This window comes from Xyrauchen texanus, chromosome 21 (genome assembly GCF_025860055.1).
Source record: "Xyrauchen texanus isolate HMW12.3.18 chromosome 21, RBS_HiC_50CHRs, whole genome shotgun sequence".
Lineage (NCBI taxonomy): Eukaryota > Metazoa > Chordata > Actinopteri > Cypriniformes > Catostomidae > Xyrauchen > Xyrauchen texanus.
In genome coordinates, this window is record NC_068296.1 from 53,662 (window position 1) to 69,802 (window position 16,141).

At 40.0% G+C, this 16,141-nt stretch overlaps 2 protein-coding genes across 2 annotated transcripts in view; both read left to right on the forward strand.

The window, feature by feature from the left end:
• Positions 1-9,861, forward strand: part of LOC127661944 (protein bicaudal D homolog 1-like) — a 46,106-nt gene extending 36,245 nt beyond the window's left edge. Inside the window, exons 5-9 of the mRNA XM_052152917.1 lie at positions 425-1,546; positions 1,649-1,800; positions 2,337-2,547; positions 4,936-5,002; positions 7,206-9,861. Of these exons, the coding sequence (XP_052008877.1) occupies positions 425-1,546; positions 1,649-1,800; positions 2,337-2,547; positions 4,936-4,983 (1,533 nt within the window). The 3' untranslated portion in view covers positions 4,984-5,002; positions 7,206-9,861. The remainder of the gene's footprint in view (positions 1-424; positions 1,547-1,648; positions 1,801-2,336; positions 2,548-4,935; positions 5,003-7,205) is intronic.
• A 1,405-nt stretch (positions 9,862-11,266) lies between these two features.
• LOC127661945 (FYVE, RhoGEF and PH domain-containing protein 4-like) overlaps positions 11,267-16,141 on the forward strand; it is a 58,904-nt gene continuing 54,029 nt past the window's right edge. The window contains exon 1 of the mRNA XM_052152918.1: positions 11,267-11,594. Coding sequence (XP_052008878.1) covers positions 11,522-11,594 — 73 coding nt within the window. The 5' untranslated portion in view covers positions 11,267-11,521. The remainder of the gene's footprint in view (positions 11,595-16,141) is intronic.

The following is a 16,141-nucleotide window of genomic DNA, read 5'->3' on the forward strand; positions in this document are numbered from 1 at the left end:
TGGTACCGCAAATTCAGAGTTTTCTTAAACTAAGTTTAAAATGATCTAGCTAGCTGCTTAATCCTGCTGTGTGGCATAGGCCACTGGTTTGCTGGTCTGAACAGCCTGGTTTTACAGGGTTTTGGGCCCTTGTTAGCTGGTAAGACTGGGAGACCAGCTTAAATCAGCTAGGGGGGTTCAGCACGGTGAATAGGGATTTTCTGGAAAAAGTATAAAACCATTAAGGAATTAAATTATATAGTCTCATATAAAAGTGAAAGACAGCAGGTCTGAAGGTATAAATAGATTATTGTTGTGTGTGTACTCCATTGTCCCAATAATTACTTGAGAAAAAACTGTGCATTGACTTGCCCAAAACAGACATGCACTTCAAAAGAATTTGTTTCTGCTAACTACTGTTGCTATTTCTCTTTTTGTCCATTAGGCTGAGCGAGAGAAGTCGGCTCTGCTTACTAACCTGCAGGAGTGTCAAACTCAACTGCAGCACACGCAGGACGCTTTAACAGAACAACACATGTGCATTCATCACCTTACTGAGCGAGTCAGTGGCATGAAACATCTCCACAGTGACAAGGAGTTTGATTCAGAGGAGACCGAGAAGAGCGCTGGACACTTAAACGGTTGCTGTGAATATGACACAGATATCAATGGTATAGAGCTCCTTGAGTGTAAATATAGAGTTGCTGTGACTGAAGTCATTGACTTGAAGGCGGAGCTTAAGGCTTTAAAGGAAAGATATAACCAATCCGTGGAAAGCCAATCAGAAGAATCCAACCGTAGTGAAGGAAAAGTCCAGGCGCTCAAAGAGCAGGTGAAGCGTTTGGAGAAATCCTGCCGCGAGGGCCGCGAGCAGGTTAGCGGTCTTGAAGCAGACCTCCGGTGCACATCAAGTATAGCTAGTGAGAGTAACGGCATGTTGAATGCAGCTCAAGACGAGCTGGTTACGTTTAGTGAAGAACTCGCTCAACTCTACCATCACGTCTGCCTGTGCAACAACGAGACGCCAAACCGCGTCATGCTGGACTATTACCGCCAGAGTCGGGTCACACGCAGCGGCAGTCTCAAAGGCCCCGATGACCCAAGAGCCCTGCTTTCTCCACGTCTAGCTTGCCGACTTGCTGCTGCTAACTCCTCAGACATGTCCAAGAGTCCACTAGACTCTCCGGCAAAGGAACCCTTGGGAGAAGGATCTAATAGGGAGCCAGGTAGTCAACAGAGTCCCACCAGAAGCCCCTTTGGTTCCCCAGTCAACAGTTCAACATCACCTTCTCCGTCCACAGTGCCAGAGACCGGGGATCTCCGTAGGGAGCCCATGAACATCTATAACCTCAACGCCATCATCCGTGACCAGATCAAACATCTACAGAAGGCCGTGGACCACTCGCTTCAGCTGTCCAAGCAGAGAGCTGCTGTTCGAGATTTGGCACCCATCTTCGACAAGGACAAGGAGGCTTGCATGGAGGAGATCCTGAAACTCAAATCGCTCTTGAGCACCAAAAGAGAGCAGATTGCTACCTTACGTCATGTGCTTAAAGCCAACAAACAGGTTTATGTCTTTTCTAAAGTATCCCAATATCTTGTGTGATGTTTGGTCTCATATAATGAGACTTGTCAGGAGCCTGTACTGTACCCGTGTTTCTGTCCCCAGACTGCAGAGGTGGCACTGGCTAACCTGAAGAGTAAATATGAAAATGAGAAGTGTATGGTGACGGAGACGATGATGAAGCTTAGAAATGAACTGAAGGCCCTCAAAGAAGATGCTGCCACCTTTTCTTCACTGAGGGCAATGTTTGCCACAAGGTGCAATTAATATTATTGAGGACAGTGCTCAAGTTATTGTATTTAAAGTCAACATGAATTAAAAATAGCCCGTTTCACTTTCTGAAAACTGAGGCTCCACCTCTGACACAACTTTTTTAGGCTGATAAAATAATGCTAACCAATGGACAAATAACTCAGGCATTTGTTGGTAATGTAGCCTTTCTACAATTTTCTCAGTTGTTAATGGTAATTTTATGCCGGTCAGTGTAAATGAAATAAAGGTTTTGTCATTAATAGCAAATTATGATAGAATTGAAAACAAAGTTGCACCATTGGCATACGTGTTAATGCTCTTGATGGTGAACTTGGCCTTTAGCCTCCTGTTTTAGTTAAAACATTCTTTACCAGCGGGGTTTCCACTGTACTCTCTCATTCAATCAATTACAGATCCTGTCCTATATCATTAATGGGCTGTGAATGCTGTCTCATGTTGACTTTTGGAGTTGAACTGGAGTTGGATGATTCTTGATGTCTTCTACAATGTGTTCTGATATACCAATTTTCTTCCTCTTTAGATGTGATGAGTACGTAACTCAGCTGGATGAGATGCAGAGGCAGCTGGCTGCCGCAGAAGATGAGAAGAAGACTCTGAACTCTCTCCTGCGAATGGCCATCCAGCAGAAACTGGCCCTGACCCAGCGCCTGGAGGACCTGGAGTTTGACCATGAGCAGTCACACTGTGGTCATGGAGGAAAAGTGCCAAAAATTAGGAGCAGCCCTAAAAAAGTAAGTCATGGAACTACACTCACAGCTCCCTATAGTCCTCGTGCGTCCATTTCCAAAGCCTCTTCCTGTCTCTTCCAACACGACACGGTTGCATCAGCTGGTAACTCACCTTCACTGAATGTCCTTCCTCCATCCTCTTCCTCCTGGACCTCCTCAGCTCAGCCGTTCTTCCTCTGCCAATCACAGTGGCATCTGGGCTATCAGACTTTAGTTCTAGCACCGCAGACACATTGTCACATTGCTCATAGTGGAGACTCTGGCCACAGCTCACAGCGCTCATCTGATGTTCACAATCACAGATCAGCTCCTACTTCACCCTACCGATCCCCCTTACTGAGCCCACGGCAACCATCGCCACGCTCCGTGAGATCTCGCATGCGTTCTCAGCTGACTCAGTTCATCACTTCATCAAGAAGTGACACCTATGATTCCCCCAAACCCTTGAGCTGACCCTCAGTAGGTGATAAAAAGTAAGGACAGACTGGTTTTCATACGAGATGATGATAGAGATCACTGACTGTTTGGAGTCTACTCATGGATTACTTTAGAACTTTTCCTGTTTTTTATTAATTAACTTAATTTTTATAAAGTATTAGAATTGTTTTTGTGTATACTCTGAAGTTTTTGTTTTGTAAAATGATAGGCCTACTACTTATTTCAAAGGCTTCTGTAGCTAAATAATTTTTTTTTTTTTAAAAACATTGTTGCTGGATGTAGAAAATTAGATTAAATAAAAGGAAATGTCATTTACATTTGATTTCTTTTTTGAGGCCTGGATAAGAGAGTTTTTTTGCCAGTATGATTGGAATCTAGCTCAGTTAAGGACATTTTGGAATAATTATTGTTTACAGAACGGGTCTCTTTAATATTGAAAAATAATTCCTGCATGTGCATTTTCATTTCATGACTTGAACTGGGTGCTACATACAGCATGCCAACAGTTAGCGTGATGGTGTTTTCAGTTTTATTTGTTGAGTTTTTTGCCCCGGCAGATCATATGTGAGTACAGCGCCATCCAGTGGCAGCCAAAGTATATTACTGTAGCTGTAGCTAGTCGCCTACAGCTTGCTCACTGGGGTTATTAATACAATTATCATTTCATTATTTTTAAACACTATTAAAAATCTTATTTTATCTAAATTACACAATGATGATTAATCGACTTTATAGACATTACAGTTTTATCGTCTGTTAATGCTGATATTCTGTAAAGCTGCTTTGAAACGATGTGTGTTGTGAAAGGCGCTATACAAATAAAATTGACTTCTAGGAAAGAAAAATGACAATCTTTTATGCCTAAATGCCCTTAAGAGTAAAACTATCCTTCATGAGTGTTTCACGAAGGTAAAAAAGTTTCTGCAGTGTTTAAAATGTTAGATTGGGGCAAGAATCTAAAACACATCGAGTCTGATGTAGATGATAGCATTACCTCCAAGCAGATTGCTTTGCCATGCTAAAATGAACCCGATGCACTCGGTATGATTAAACGTGCTTCCTGAGTTAGCGCTTCTATTCACTGACACGGCAGCATATGGCGATGCAGGATCTGCTTTATGTAAATGCAGAAACACGCTGTTGCAAATGCTGTTTGCTGCTCTGCTACTGCACACCAATGAGCTGTTGAGACGGAGACGGAACGTTTACAACATGTCATTCATCATATGTGTAAAGAGTCTAGAGTTGTTCAGACTGACCGCTGTGATGCTAGAGACTAATGTGACGCACATTTAGTGTTAAATGTGCTTGTTTAAACACCCGCCTCTGGAATTACGAGGTGTTTTTCAATGACAATAAAATGTAGTGATCAGAGGTTTCAGGTTGTGTTTAAGTGTGTGATATTTAGATTGTTCAGTGCATGACATGTCAGTATTGTGTACAGTGTGTCTCAGCAGATGGTGTGTGTAAATCACTGTAGAGTGGTCCGGATGAAAACCAGTCTGATCTTCTAGATCAACCAGACCCCCGATTTACATCTTACTATATCTTTCACTGCTTTATACTACATAAAACACCAAATGCAGAATAACGGAGGTGTTTTGGTAGATATGTTGACATGTAAAATCAGATTTGAATATTGACACTTGTAGAAGTTTTTATTCTCTGCCAGCAGGTGTCAGTGTTTTACATTTCACATCCTAAAATACAGGAAACATCACTGAAAGTGTCAAATGCTGATTTACCCAAAGCGGTCAAGACAAACACAAGAGCACTCCTCAACTCAGCTTAAATATCAATATAAATGAAGTTAATTCAACGTTTTTCATTTGGAGGCTTTAAATGTAATTGTTTCAGTAGCTGTATTGAGATGTTTATTTCACTCGTGTATTTACACTGAAACATATTAGTTGTGATCACGTGTTTAGACTCTAATGTATCTGTGTCTCTTAGATTGTCAGTAGCCTGTTGCTTCAGAACCGACAACCTCCCCACAACTAATGCCAGGAGGGCATCACAGGTAACCCGAACTTTGGAGGAGCTCCCTCTCTCTCTCTCCCTCTCTGTGTCTGTATCTCTCCCCGCTCTCTCTCTCCCTCTCTTTCTGTACCTCTCTCCCTCTCTCTCTGTGTCTGTATCTCTCTCCCGCTCTCTCTCTCCCTCTCTTTCTGTATCTCTCTCCCTCTCTCTCTCTGTATCTGTATCTCTCTCCCTCTCTTTCTCTCACTCTCTCTCTCTCACTCTCTCTCAGTGTCTGTATCTCTCCCTCTCTCTCTATGTGTGTCTGTATCTCTCTCTCTCTCTCTGTGTCTGTATCTCTCTCTCTCTCTCTCTCTCTCTCTAGATATGTAAGAGTCACACTTTCTGCCACATAGACAAATATATTCTTAACAGTGCACTTTGTCACACACTCGCCTGCTTCTTCAAGTCCTAATTAGTTATATTTAGTTCAGCTTGATCACACATTTAGTCTGTTACACAGAATACAGTCGGTGTATCATTGCAACGTCAAGCAAACTTTAGATGCCCATAATCCCGTCACCATCCTCTCATCCTGAGTTGTTAAATACAGACGTTCTTTTCCGTTATTGTGTCTTTCCACTTTCAGGTCTGTCCTCAAAACACACCTTTTTAAATCGGCTTACTACAAATAACCTTTATTTATGAATGTATTCATTTTTATGATTATGCACATTTTTATTGTGATTTTAGATTTGTATCTTTTCTGTTCTGATTGTAAACTTGATTATGTCTGTAAAGTGACCTTGAGAGTCTTGAAAGGCGTTTATAAATAACATTTATTACTATGTAAAGGTTATCCTTTTATTTGTATTTATTTTTTTGCTTTTAAAGGAGATATATGCCATTTTTTTTCCATGTTAAAATATTTTCTCCAATCCCAGTTTAATATTCAGAAATAAGTAATTATAGATAAGCTGAAGTGTGAAACTGACTCTGTGGTGCAATAAAAACAGCGTCATGACCTGCCAGACTCCGAAACGATGAATTAAAGTCGGAAGGAGGAAGTTTTCAGGAAACATGTTTGAAAAACACATTATTTTTGCGGTTCCTTTAGGTTATGCTAGTGGCACACACATGACTCTTCAGATTTAAAGTCTGCTGGCATTAGCATGTGCCCATGTGTTTGTCTGTCATCACTGATGATGTTCATGTTTGTAATAATGTTCACGTTTAATCAGTTAATAGCTTCTAAATTATTTAACAGGATATCATTGTTGATTGTTCACAACAATTGTTCTAATATATTTAGAAACGGTATATGGGGAGAGTTTTGTGGCACCATGCGAGGGTCGGACGTGTGAACGGTTAGCTCTGTGCTTTGCTAGTTTTTAATACTTTTTTGTTATAAACCGGTGAGATTCGATACACACTGTTCCATAACTGTTCTCTGAAGACAATATGTCAAAGAATTCAAAATCCTCAGGCTCTGGAGACATTAAAAGACACTTAAGTGCTCAAGCTGATGCCTCTGACAGGGCCGCAGAACAGGGACGAAGAAGCCAATCAGAAGATGGAGACACAACCCATGTATTTTGGGTGTGTGTGTTAAGATCCAAGAATTTTGGTTGAAGTTTCAGAGTTGTGTGTGTGACATTTTGGGCACTCAAATTTAACTTTGCCCCAAACTCTGTATTTTGAATGATGGAGTGGTCATAAATTTGGGGAATAAACATAAAAAATTGGCTTCTGACCAGTATCGTGATTGGCAGACAAATTATTTTAAGGGGATGGAAGTCAGACGAAGCTCCATCATTTCTTGTGTTGTGCGGAGATGGGGAGAGTGGCAGCTTTCGAGGAGGTGGCAAGTAGAAGGCTGGGGTTTGGGCATTTGTTTGTTAGGAAATGGGGTAATTATTTAGCATTTTTGGGAGACTATTAGTGAGGGGATGGGGAGAGAAAACTTTAGTTTAATTATGTATGTTTATTATATTTTTTTATTTGTGTGTGTGTGTGTGTGTGTGTATTATTATATGTGACCACAGGGGCGTTCCTTGGGGGTCAGGGTGGGGTTTGTGACGGGGGAGGGATATTAGTGGGGGTTTAATGTTAAATGTTGTTTTGATGTGTATTTTGAAATCAATAAAAAATGTTGAAAAAGAAACAGGATATGAAGATTTCCTTTGACACTAACTCATGGTTATTCTGACTTTCTCTCTCTCTCTCTCTCTTACTCTTTTGGTTGTTTGTCTGTATGTCGGCAGTCGTAATGTGTTGTCAGCTCTTCAAAAGGACCGGACACACGAGGACGGATCCAGACTTCCATGTGACCCTTTCAACTGTCTGGACCATCATTCTCAGCCTTTCGGCCCTTCGCTCCTGTCAGTGAACAAGCACTTCCTGCCGCACTGAGTGACCCATCAATCAGGCCTCCAGCCAATCACATGCTCCTCTTCTCGTGGGATTCTAGAGGGACCCTCCCTGACTTCACACGCTCATTTTTTCATGTTTATTGTGAAAACAATTATTCATTACCACCCAGAGTAAGTTGAGTGCAAAAGCAAATAGATTGGTCTTTTGGCTTTATATTTATTTTATTTATCTATTTATTATTTTATCTATTTATTTGTCTTTTTGTTTGTTTATTTTAAACAGTTATGTGTGGTGTCTTTTACTCGCCTCTCGGCGGTCAGAACATTTAACTTTTGTATTTTACAATGAGTTTGAAAATACACTTTAAAATGTCAAAGGTTACAGTCAGTATTTATTAAATCAACAGAGGACTACATTATGATATGGTGGCGTGAACTTAATTATCAGTTTTGCAACTAATATTTGTTTGATTTTTAGTGTGATATCTTAGAAGAGCTTTATTGAATGGTTGCAGATTCTGATACAGTTTTCAACAAGACATGTTCGAGTCTCACTGCTGTCAGTTTAAAGCATGAACGCTCCTGAGGTGAAGTTTGTATTACAGTAATTATAAACCGTTACGTTTTGGAAATCTCACCTTCTTGATATAATGTCATTGCACATGGAATATTTCTTTTTTAACATGACTTCAATCACATGCACAAATATTATATATTTATACCTGCATTCTCTTTTTATTGCTGAATTGATGTCAGATGAGTGTTTGGTTTGCGTGGAGATAGATCAGCGCCTCATGAATCTCTTTGAGGGAGTTCTGGTTTGATCACAGTGTGCTGCTAAATCTGAACACGGGTTAATTCTTCTCTGAAAACAGCACACATGTAGAGCTGCAACTAACTATTATTTTCATAATCGATTAATCGAACGGTTATTCAAATGACTATTCGACTATTATTGCAATGATTAATCATTCGCTCTTATACGATTATTCAGCTTGTGCCCGAATTAAAGGTTGAATTAAACATGCTTACTAACAATAAAGAGGACAAAATCATCTTTTAAATCTCTAAATGACATTCACTGAATTAAAGTGAAAATACTTTTATTAAGTTTAATTCAGTAAAGAAATTCACTGCAAAAATCCAGTTTTGTCTTGTTTTCCAACTTTAACTTAAAAAATCCTTAAACCAGAAACATTTACTTGAGAAGCAACATATAATATATTTAGACTTTCTTTAAAAGGATTTATCTTATATATAAGTGTATTTTGTATATAAGTGTATTTTTTCAGTTGGTTATAATTCTGCGAGTTCAGTAATGACAAAATATATTTATATTCAAGATCTATTCTCTAAAAGTCTGAATATCTGATATGCTGCTTCTCAGAGGAATGCTTCTTTTTTTAAACACAGTCTCGAGCAATCATGTTATAGTCTAGCTGCATTAAGTGTGTGCGCTCGAGGGATGAGCGTCCCGGGACAGAGTGTGCATCAGCCGGTGCAGTTTCAATCTCTCCCCCTTAGATCGGGACATTCACACGACTCGTAGAAGAGGTGCTGACCACACAGAGAAATGAACGTTATGGAGTTTGTAGTAATTTACATGATCTGCTTCTGTATTATTTGAACTTTAATAAAGATATAATGCATTAAAACTGCATTAAAGATGTAACGTCGGGGTGTTTCCTGTAAAGAGCTCCTACTCCACTTATTCCACAATGAGAGTTCTTCTGTATTTACTTACTTTGTATGTTTGCATATTAATTCCATCATACTTTGTGATGTGCATCAGCTGAAGCTGTTTGGAAAGTTTCGAGTGCATCTGTGTAATTCTTCATCATCAGTCAGAACTGCAGCGCTGCTCTCACACGTCATCATTACAGTTTAATGTGATCTCTTAAATGACATCAAATGACTATTTGACAATTAACATTTTTGTCAAAGATTTTTTATTGTTGTGTTGTTGATAACGTCGACTAATTGTTTCAGCACTATTTACTGCACTGGTAGATTCCTTAATTGAATCTTTATTTCCTCTGTGTAAAGCACAACAACATTGACCTATGCGATCATCATATTGGTCGTCTATCCTCCAATCATACAGTGATGTGTGCCAGAAGCACATGAGAAATGTCAAATAGTTTTTGTTATTGATGTTGTTTTTTAAGCAGTAAACCACAAAAACACATTTTCAGTCTCATTTATTGACTGAAAGGTCAATACAATCAGAACCTTCTCAAAGCTTAACTGTGTCCATTGTGAATCTGAAACAAAGCTCAGTCTATTTAATGATGTGAAGAAGGATATAAGATCAATGGTGTCTTTCATAATCGCTCTGGACTCCCAGTTCTCTCCGTTTCTATTCAGTCGAACTCTTTATATGGTTCCCAAGAAGACGAGGAGTTTGAAAACTGGTTAAATTAAGTACTGATATGGGTAGATTTCTGCCTCTGAAGTGTTATGTATTGGGTAACTTTAGGACATCATGCTGCTGGATGTTTGTATGTGCACAATCTGAAGGGACACTTTTGTGTGAAATAAAAATTGAAACGATTTTCTGAGTGCTGTTCTACATCGAGATGTGTGTATGAAATGTCCCTATGTTCACACCACTATCAATAAAACACAGCAGTGTTGTTTTTCAACAGTTTTTGCCATCTAAATAAGCAATGTTACGATTCTTGGCGAGTATAAAATAAGTGTGCAGATTAATAAACTGATCGTTCTTTTGTGTCAGATCTTTTCAATGAATCTGCTAATCCAATTCTCCAAACGTTTAGAAATGAGAAAGATGCATCTGTGAATCTTGAGTTTAATTCACTGGTCACAGCGGTCATCAGCAAACGGGAGAGGAAGTTAATCGTGAATAACTACTCAAATTTCAGTCTGTTTCTTACACAGACATGTTGAATGTCTTCAGAAGGCTTGAAATGCACCACATGAGTCAAATGGACTTTATGATGCTTTTATTTTATTAAGCTTTCAGCCTTGAGTCCTTTTCCCCTTCATCATATTGAAAAGAGTGATCAGAATATATATATATATATATATATATATATGTATGTGTGTGTGACGCTCCTGTTCTACCCGCTCCATATGGGACTTGAACCTGTGTCCCCGGCATGGGAGGCGGGTGCGCTAACAAGGAGGCTAAAGGCTACAGCCTCTAGCGTCAGTTGCTAATGCACCTCTTTGAGGTCAGGAGAGTGAGGTTTACACACTGCACAGCTATCTACCAGCTGGCTGCCGTTATACTCACCCCCCCTAAACATCACTCCCACCCGGGTCACGGCACCATTGTGACTGGGACTGCAGGTGGATGGTCACTCAAGGCTTCCTCTTTTATTGGACCTAGGACAAGCAACCAAAGGCTGGTAAAATACAGTGGCTCAATGTAGCTCAGTCATCTTTAAAATGAAATAAACACACTTTCAGTTCACAAATAAGTTAATTACACATAGTCAGTCTTGGTGTTATCTCTGCAAATATTACACATTTGACCCGACTGACAGGATCAGAATGATCACAGATTAATCAGATACATTCTTGTGCGACTTAAACATCGAACTTGTGTCTGCAGATGAACATAATTCATTTTAATAACAGAGCAATCATCAGATCAATTTACCGACATCGAGAGATTTGAGGCTCGCGCCACCCCATTATTTAACCTATTAAATACATGCAAATGTGCTGCCGCAACAACCAATGGCGAGATGTCCCAGTCTTAGCATGAATTTAACAGACATTTGAACACCGTTACACACACACACACACACATATATATATATATATATATATATTACATTTGCGTTTGGTCTTCCACAGGAAATGTAAAATAACAGGGGGAGTAAATAATGTCACCTTGGGTGAACTTTCCCTTTTGCTAAACAGCCAACAGTTTATTTATGGACTAAATGAATAGCCGCTTCTCATCCCGTGAACACTTGACCGTGATTACGGTAACATGCTTCTCTGGATTATTGCGGATTTAGTGAGTCGCATCCCGGCGGGAAGATGTCGGATTCGTGTGTTTCATGTCGCAGGCGGTGAACTCTGATAAACCGATCAGGACTGACTCAGGACATTACTGTAAGAACAGACACAGAAGGAAACGTCTCGATTCACTTCTGCAGTGTTTTTAATAACACATCAGCAGTCTTCATGTGCACAAAGATTAACTGCAGCTTCATGTAGAAGTCTGTTCAATGTTGGAATTAAACATGAGTGACATGAGAAGAAACGCCATCAGGAGGAAGTCCAAACCGAAGCAGCGTGACGGTAAACAACCGTATCTCCAATAAAGCTCTGAATCATGTCAATCTCAGTGTTAATGTGATCGATTCAATGAAAACTCACTGATCTGCTTTTAATGCTATATTTCACCTAATTCTCTGAGAAGTTCCTGCAGTGTGTTGAACAGGATCTCTGGATTTACACTAGTGAAGATCTAACAGTGAAATACTGTTGATCAAAATAACCTCATTTAAAGAGTTTTCTGACTATTCACTTAAATAATCTTGAAACGAAATTTCTATGAACCAATTTTCAAATAACCAGAGTGTTTTGCTGTTGTTAAAATGGTTGAAATTCAGCATATTGGCAATCATCCAATCACAGTCACACTGGACTCTTTATGGTCAACATCAGCTGTTTGTGCCATTCACAGACTTCACAGAAGTTTCTGGATTCTGCCTCTGAAATGGCATCTTGAGTATATCTAGTATTTATTAGACATGTATTTTTCAAGAACATCTGTAATGGTGCACATTCATTGTCCCGAGGCTGTGGAATTGAGAGGACACATTTCACTGTTGCAAACACTAACACAACTAGTGCAGACTTGTTCATTTCCTCAGCACAAACAGGCTTTATTCCAAGATTTGGAGGAATTCTCAATACATTTCCACACTTTGCCTAATCCCTCGTGTGCTGTCAAAGATTAAGGACATTTATGATGTAAATTTGAGGGGCTTGAAAAGATTCTGTACTGAAACTAATTGACAGCATTGTGTCTCCACACGCTGTTTAATTCTTGAAATGCTTGTTTAGAATTCAATGTTAATATTCTTAAATCTCCTTCATGAAATCAGGAACTGAGGATATAGTGTTGGCTTAGTACATTTCTGATGTCCATTTTCCCATCACTGCTCTGGGTGACTGCTCGTAGTGTGTACTGTGTTTACTGTATATCGTGCAATGACACTAATCCATTCATTTGTGAATCCTGAAGAGTGAAACTGTCGTGGCATACTTTCAGAACATTGCTGTTATTTTCAAGGTCCCAACTTGTGAAATGACTCGGGCCGTATTTGCACCTGCAACCTTGTGTGAGCACCTGCACTAACCACTGCACCGGAGCTCAAACTAGGTTTTTAGGTTTTCATAAATCAATGAAAATGTTTTTGAAGATAAATATAAATCCTTGTTGGCACTCCCCTGAATCCCGTGCTTTCTCCATGTCACGGGTGCTGATTTGTCAGTCTTATTGGCAGATCAAGTACTGTCATGATGTCGTCCGAGCTGCAGACTTTATTTGGTGTTATTCATATAATCTTGAGTAGCTGGCTGTAGTTTGAGATGTTATAGATATGATGTAAATAACTCAAGGACACACTCCCTCTATCAGTCTCCAGTAAATATGTAATTGTGCGGGCTCATGCTGCAGGAAAAGGGAAGTCATTTTAACATTGAGGGATTTAACACAAATACATCTACTCTAACATACACGATTTTTGGCAAATGAAGTTCTGGCATAGCAGAAAAATAAATGAGATGAAAACACAAAGCTTACATGTATGTTACTGTAAGGAGCTTACAGGATCTTTGTATATGATAACTTGTATAAAACACATACATCCATCAGGTGGCAGTGTGACATCACAAATGGTTGGGCAGCTCACAACACAACACTGACCAGTGTGTTCCTGTGGACATTTGCTTTCACAATTTAACTTTCAGAGACCGAAACATAGAGATTAATGGTATATTTTGTTCTTTTGAATGTATTTTTATGGCTGACTATGAATACTAAATTTGTACAATGGCATCTGAAACTGAAACTCTTCATTTCTGATTCACATTTTTTTATCGATTTCATATAAATAGCAAAGAAAAGGAAAACATATATTCACAGAATCAACATTTAACCCCACTCTTACCCCTCCCAATCCCCAACCTCTCCCTGACCCTCAACAACATCCCTGTATGATTATAGACACACAACATATGATAATCACACAGATTTTCAAACTAAACTTCTCTCTCCACAGCCCCTCCCCGAGTGCCCTCCAAGAAATCCAAATATTTGCCCCATTTCCCAACAAACAAATCTAAGTTACCCCATCTTCTAAATGACCCTTCCTCAGCAGCCACCCTCCCCATCTCCTTGCACCACTCCTGAAATGGGGGTGTGCCAGCCAGGGGCGTAGCACCAAATTTTGGGCCCTGGGTACAAACCATCTTGCTGGGCCCCCGTACCAAATGTGTATGTATAGAAAACTGACTTCTAAGGGGCCCCCCCTGCCTCGGGCCCTGGGTACTCGGTACCCTTTACCCCCCCAGTCCGACGCCCCTGGTGCCAGCCGACCTCCATCCCCTTAAAATAATCTGTCTGGCGATCATTACACTGGTCAGAACCACAGAATTTCTAACAAATCTTTTTCCAGACAGTTAGGGGGCTTTCACACTAGCACTTTTGGTGCGCACCCCGGTTCGAAAGACGTCAGAGTTCGGTTTGTTTGGATGATGTGAACGCTGTCTTCCGAACTGGGGTGCGCACCCGCGAACCATACTCGAGTCCGCTTAAAAAGGTGGTCTGGGGTACGGTTCATGTGAACTCCAGTACGGTTCGCTGCTGATATGAACGCAATCGAACCAAACCGCGGAAGTGAACCGCTATTGATGACGTATAATGTGGTCGTCAGTCTCACACGCATCACTTTCAAAATGAGCGGAAAGGGTTTACTTTCGTGCGTGCATGCGTGCGTGCGTGCGTGCGTGTGTGTGTGTATACACTTACCTTGACGAAAAGCGGGATTGACGCACACGCACTGCAAGCAGAGAGATGATTTCTGCTTGCCTTCGCAAAAATTGTCTTCGGCGGACAGCCCGCTGTCTTTTGAATGATTTCAGTATTTTTGCGGCAGACAGACGCAAGTGTGTTTCTGTATCTTGATGTTGAAAACAAAACCAAAGGTTAAAAAAAAGAAGAACAAATGTGAACCGAGCAAGTCTATTCATTGAATTTTGACGCCTTTTCATTTCGCGGTTATCAAGCAACACGATTACGCACCAGCTGCAGCTTGATGACGCAAGCGTACCGCGGTTCGGATACAAATATATAATGTGAACACAGTCCATCGGGGGGAGGGGGGAGCAATCGAACTCTGGTTCGGAACAGGCAATCGAACCAAGTGTGAAAGCCCCCTTAAACACATTTTTGAAAAATGATGTGGGGAGTGTGTCAAGACAGCAGGTTGAAGTTCTATTGTACTATTTCTTCAAGCGTTTTGCCATTAATTTCCTCAAAATCAGACACAGACTAATTTCTGAAGTTTTTGGTGCTGTCTGAGGACGAGCTGATCGCCATTCTAATATCATTGATCTTCTTTGGGGGAAAAAGATGCAAACTCGTTGAGAGCATTGTTGGGGGGTTTGTTAGTCTGTCTACAGCAGCAGAAAGAGTGATGGGTGTTGATGTTGCTGTTCATAATGTTTGAGAAGAAGGTCTGTCTAGCTGTGCCTAATTACAAATTGAAATCATGACAGCTGTTTTTATAGATATTATAAATGTCATGTTTTTCACTGCTGTTGTGTTTCACCAAGGTGCTTTACGCCTGCCAGGGATCGTCCGGACTGTTACAGGAGCAATGCCATCAATAGCATTTTTAACTTAAAGTTATCGAGGAGATCATCAACACAGTCTGCGGATATACTCTGTTTCCAAGATATAACCTTGAAAAATTGCACACTGGTGTTCTCATTTATGTCCCTCTTTTTGACAGACACATTAACTTCAGTGGCAGAGAAATCAATATGTCAAGGAAAATACAGAAATGGTCAGAGAACGAAATGTTTAGACCCTGGTTATTAGGGCTGCAACTAATGATTATTTTTATTATCAATTAATTTAATTATTATTAGAACGATTATTTGACAATTAATAATTCGCTCTTAACTGATTATTCAGCTTATGCCCGATGTAAAAGGTTGTGTTAAACGTGCTTACTGTCAAATCATCTTTTAAAAATACCTCTAAATGACATTCAAGGAATTAAAGAGAATATTTTTTTATTAAGTTTAATTCAGTAAAGAAATTCACTGAATAAAATCCTCTTGTTATAAAGTCTTTTTGTCTTGTTTTCCATTTAAAATGGTCTAAAAATCCTTAAAACAAGAAACATTTACTTGAGAAGCAACAGTCACATATTCCCTGTTTTTTGTCTTGACTTTGTTGAAATTCGTGTTTAGTTCCTGTTTCCTGTTAGTTTTGTAGTCCTTTGTAGTTTCATTTTATGATTGGTTTTCCCCTGATTGTTTTCACAGGTGTTCCTCGTCCCCTTGTTTGACCTGTTTCCTTTGTCAGTTTTGCATGGTTTGGTTGATGCTTTGATATCAGTGGTGGTGGTGTGGTGGGCTAAAGCACATAACTGGTAATCAGAAGGTTGCTGGTTTGATCCCCACATTCACCACCATTGTGTCCTTGAGTAAGGCACTTAACTGCAGGTTGCTCTGGGGGGATTGTCCCTGTAATAAGTGCACTGTATAATACATTGGTACTCAGAAGGTTGCTGGTTTGATCCCCACAGTCACCACCATTGTGTCCT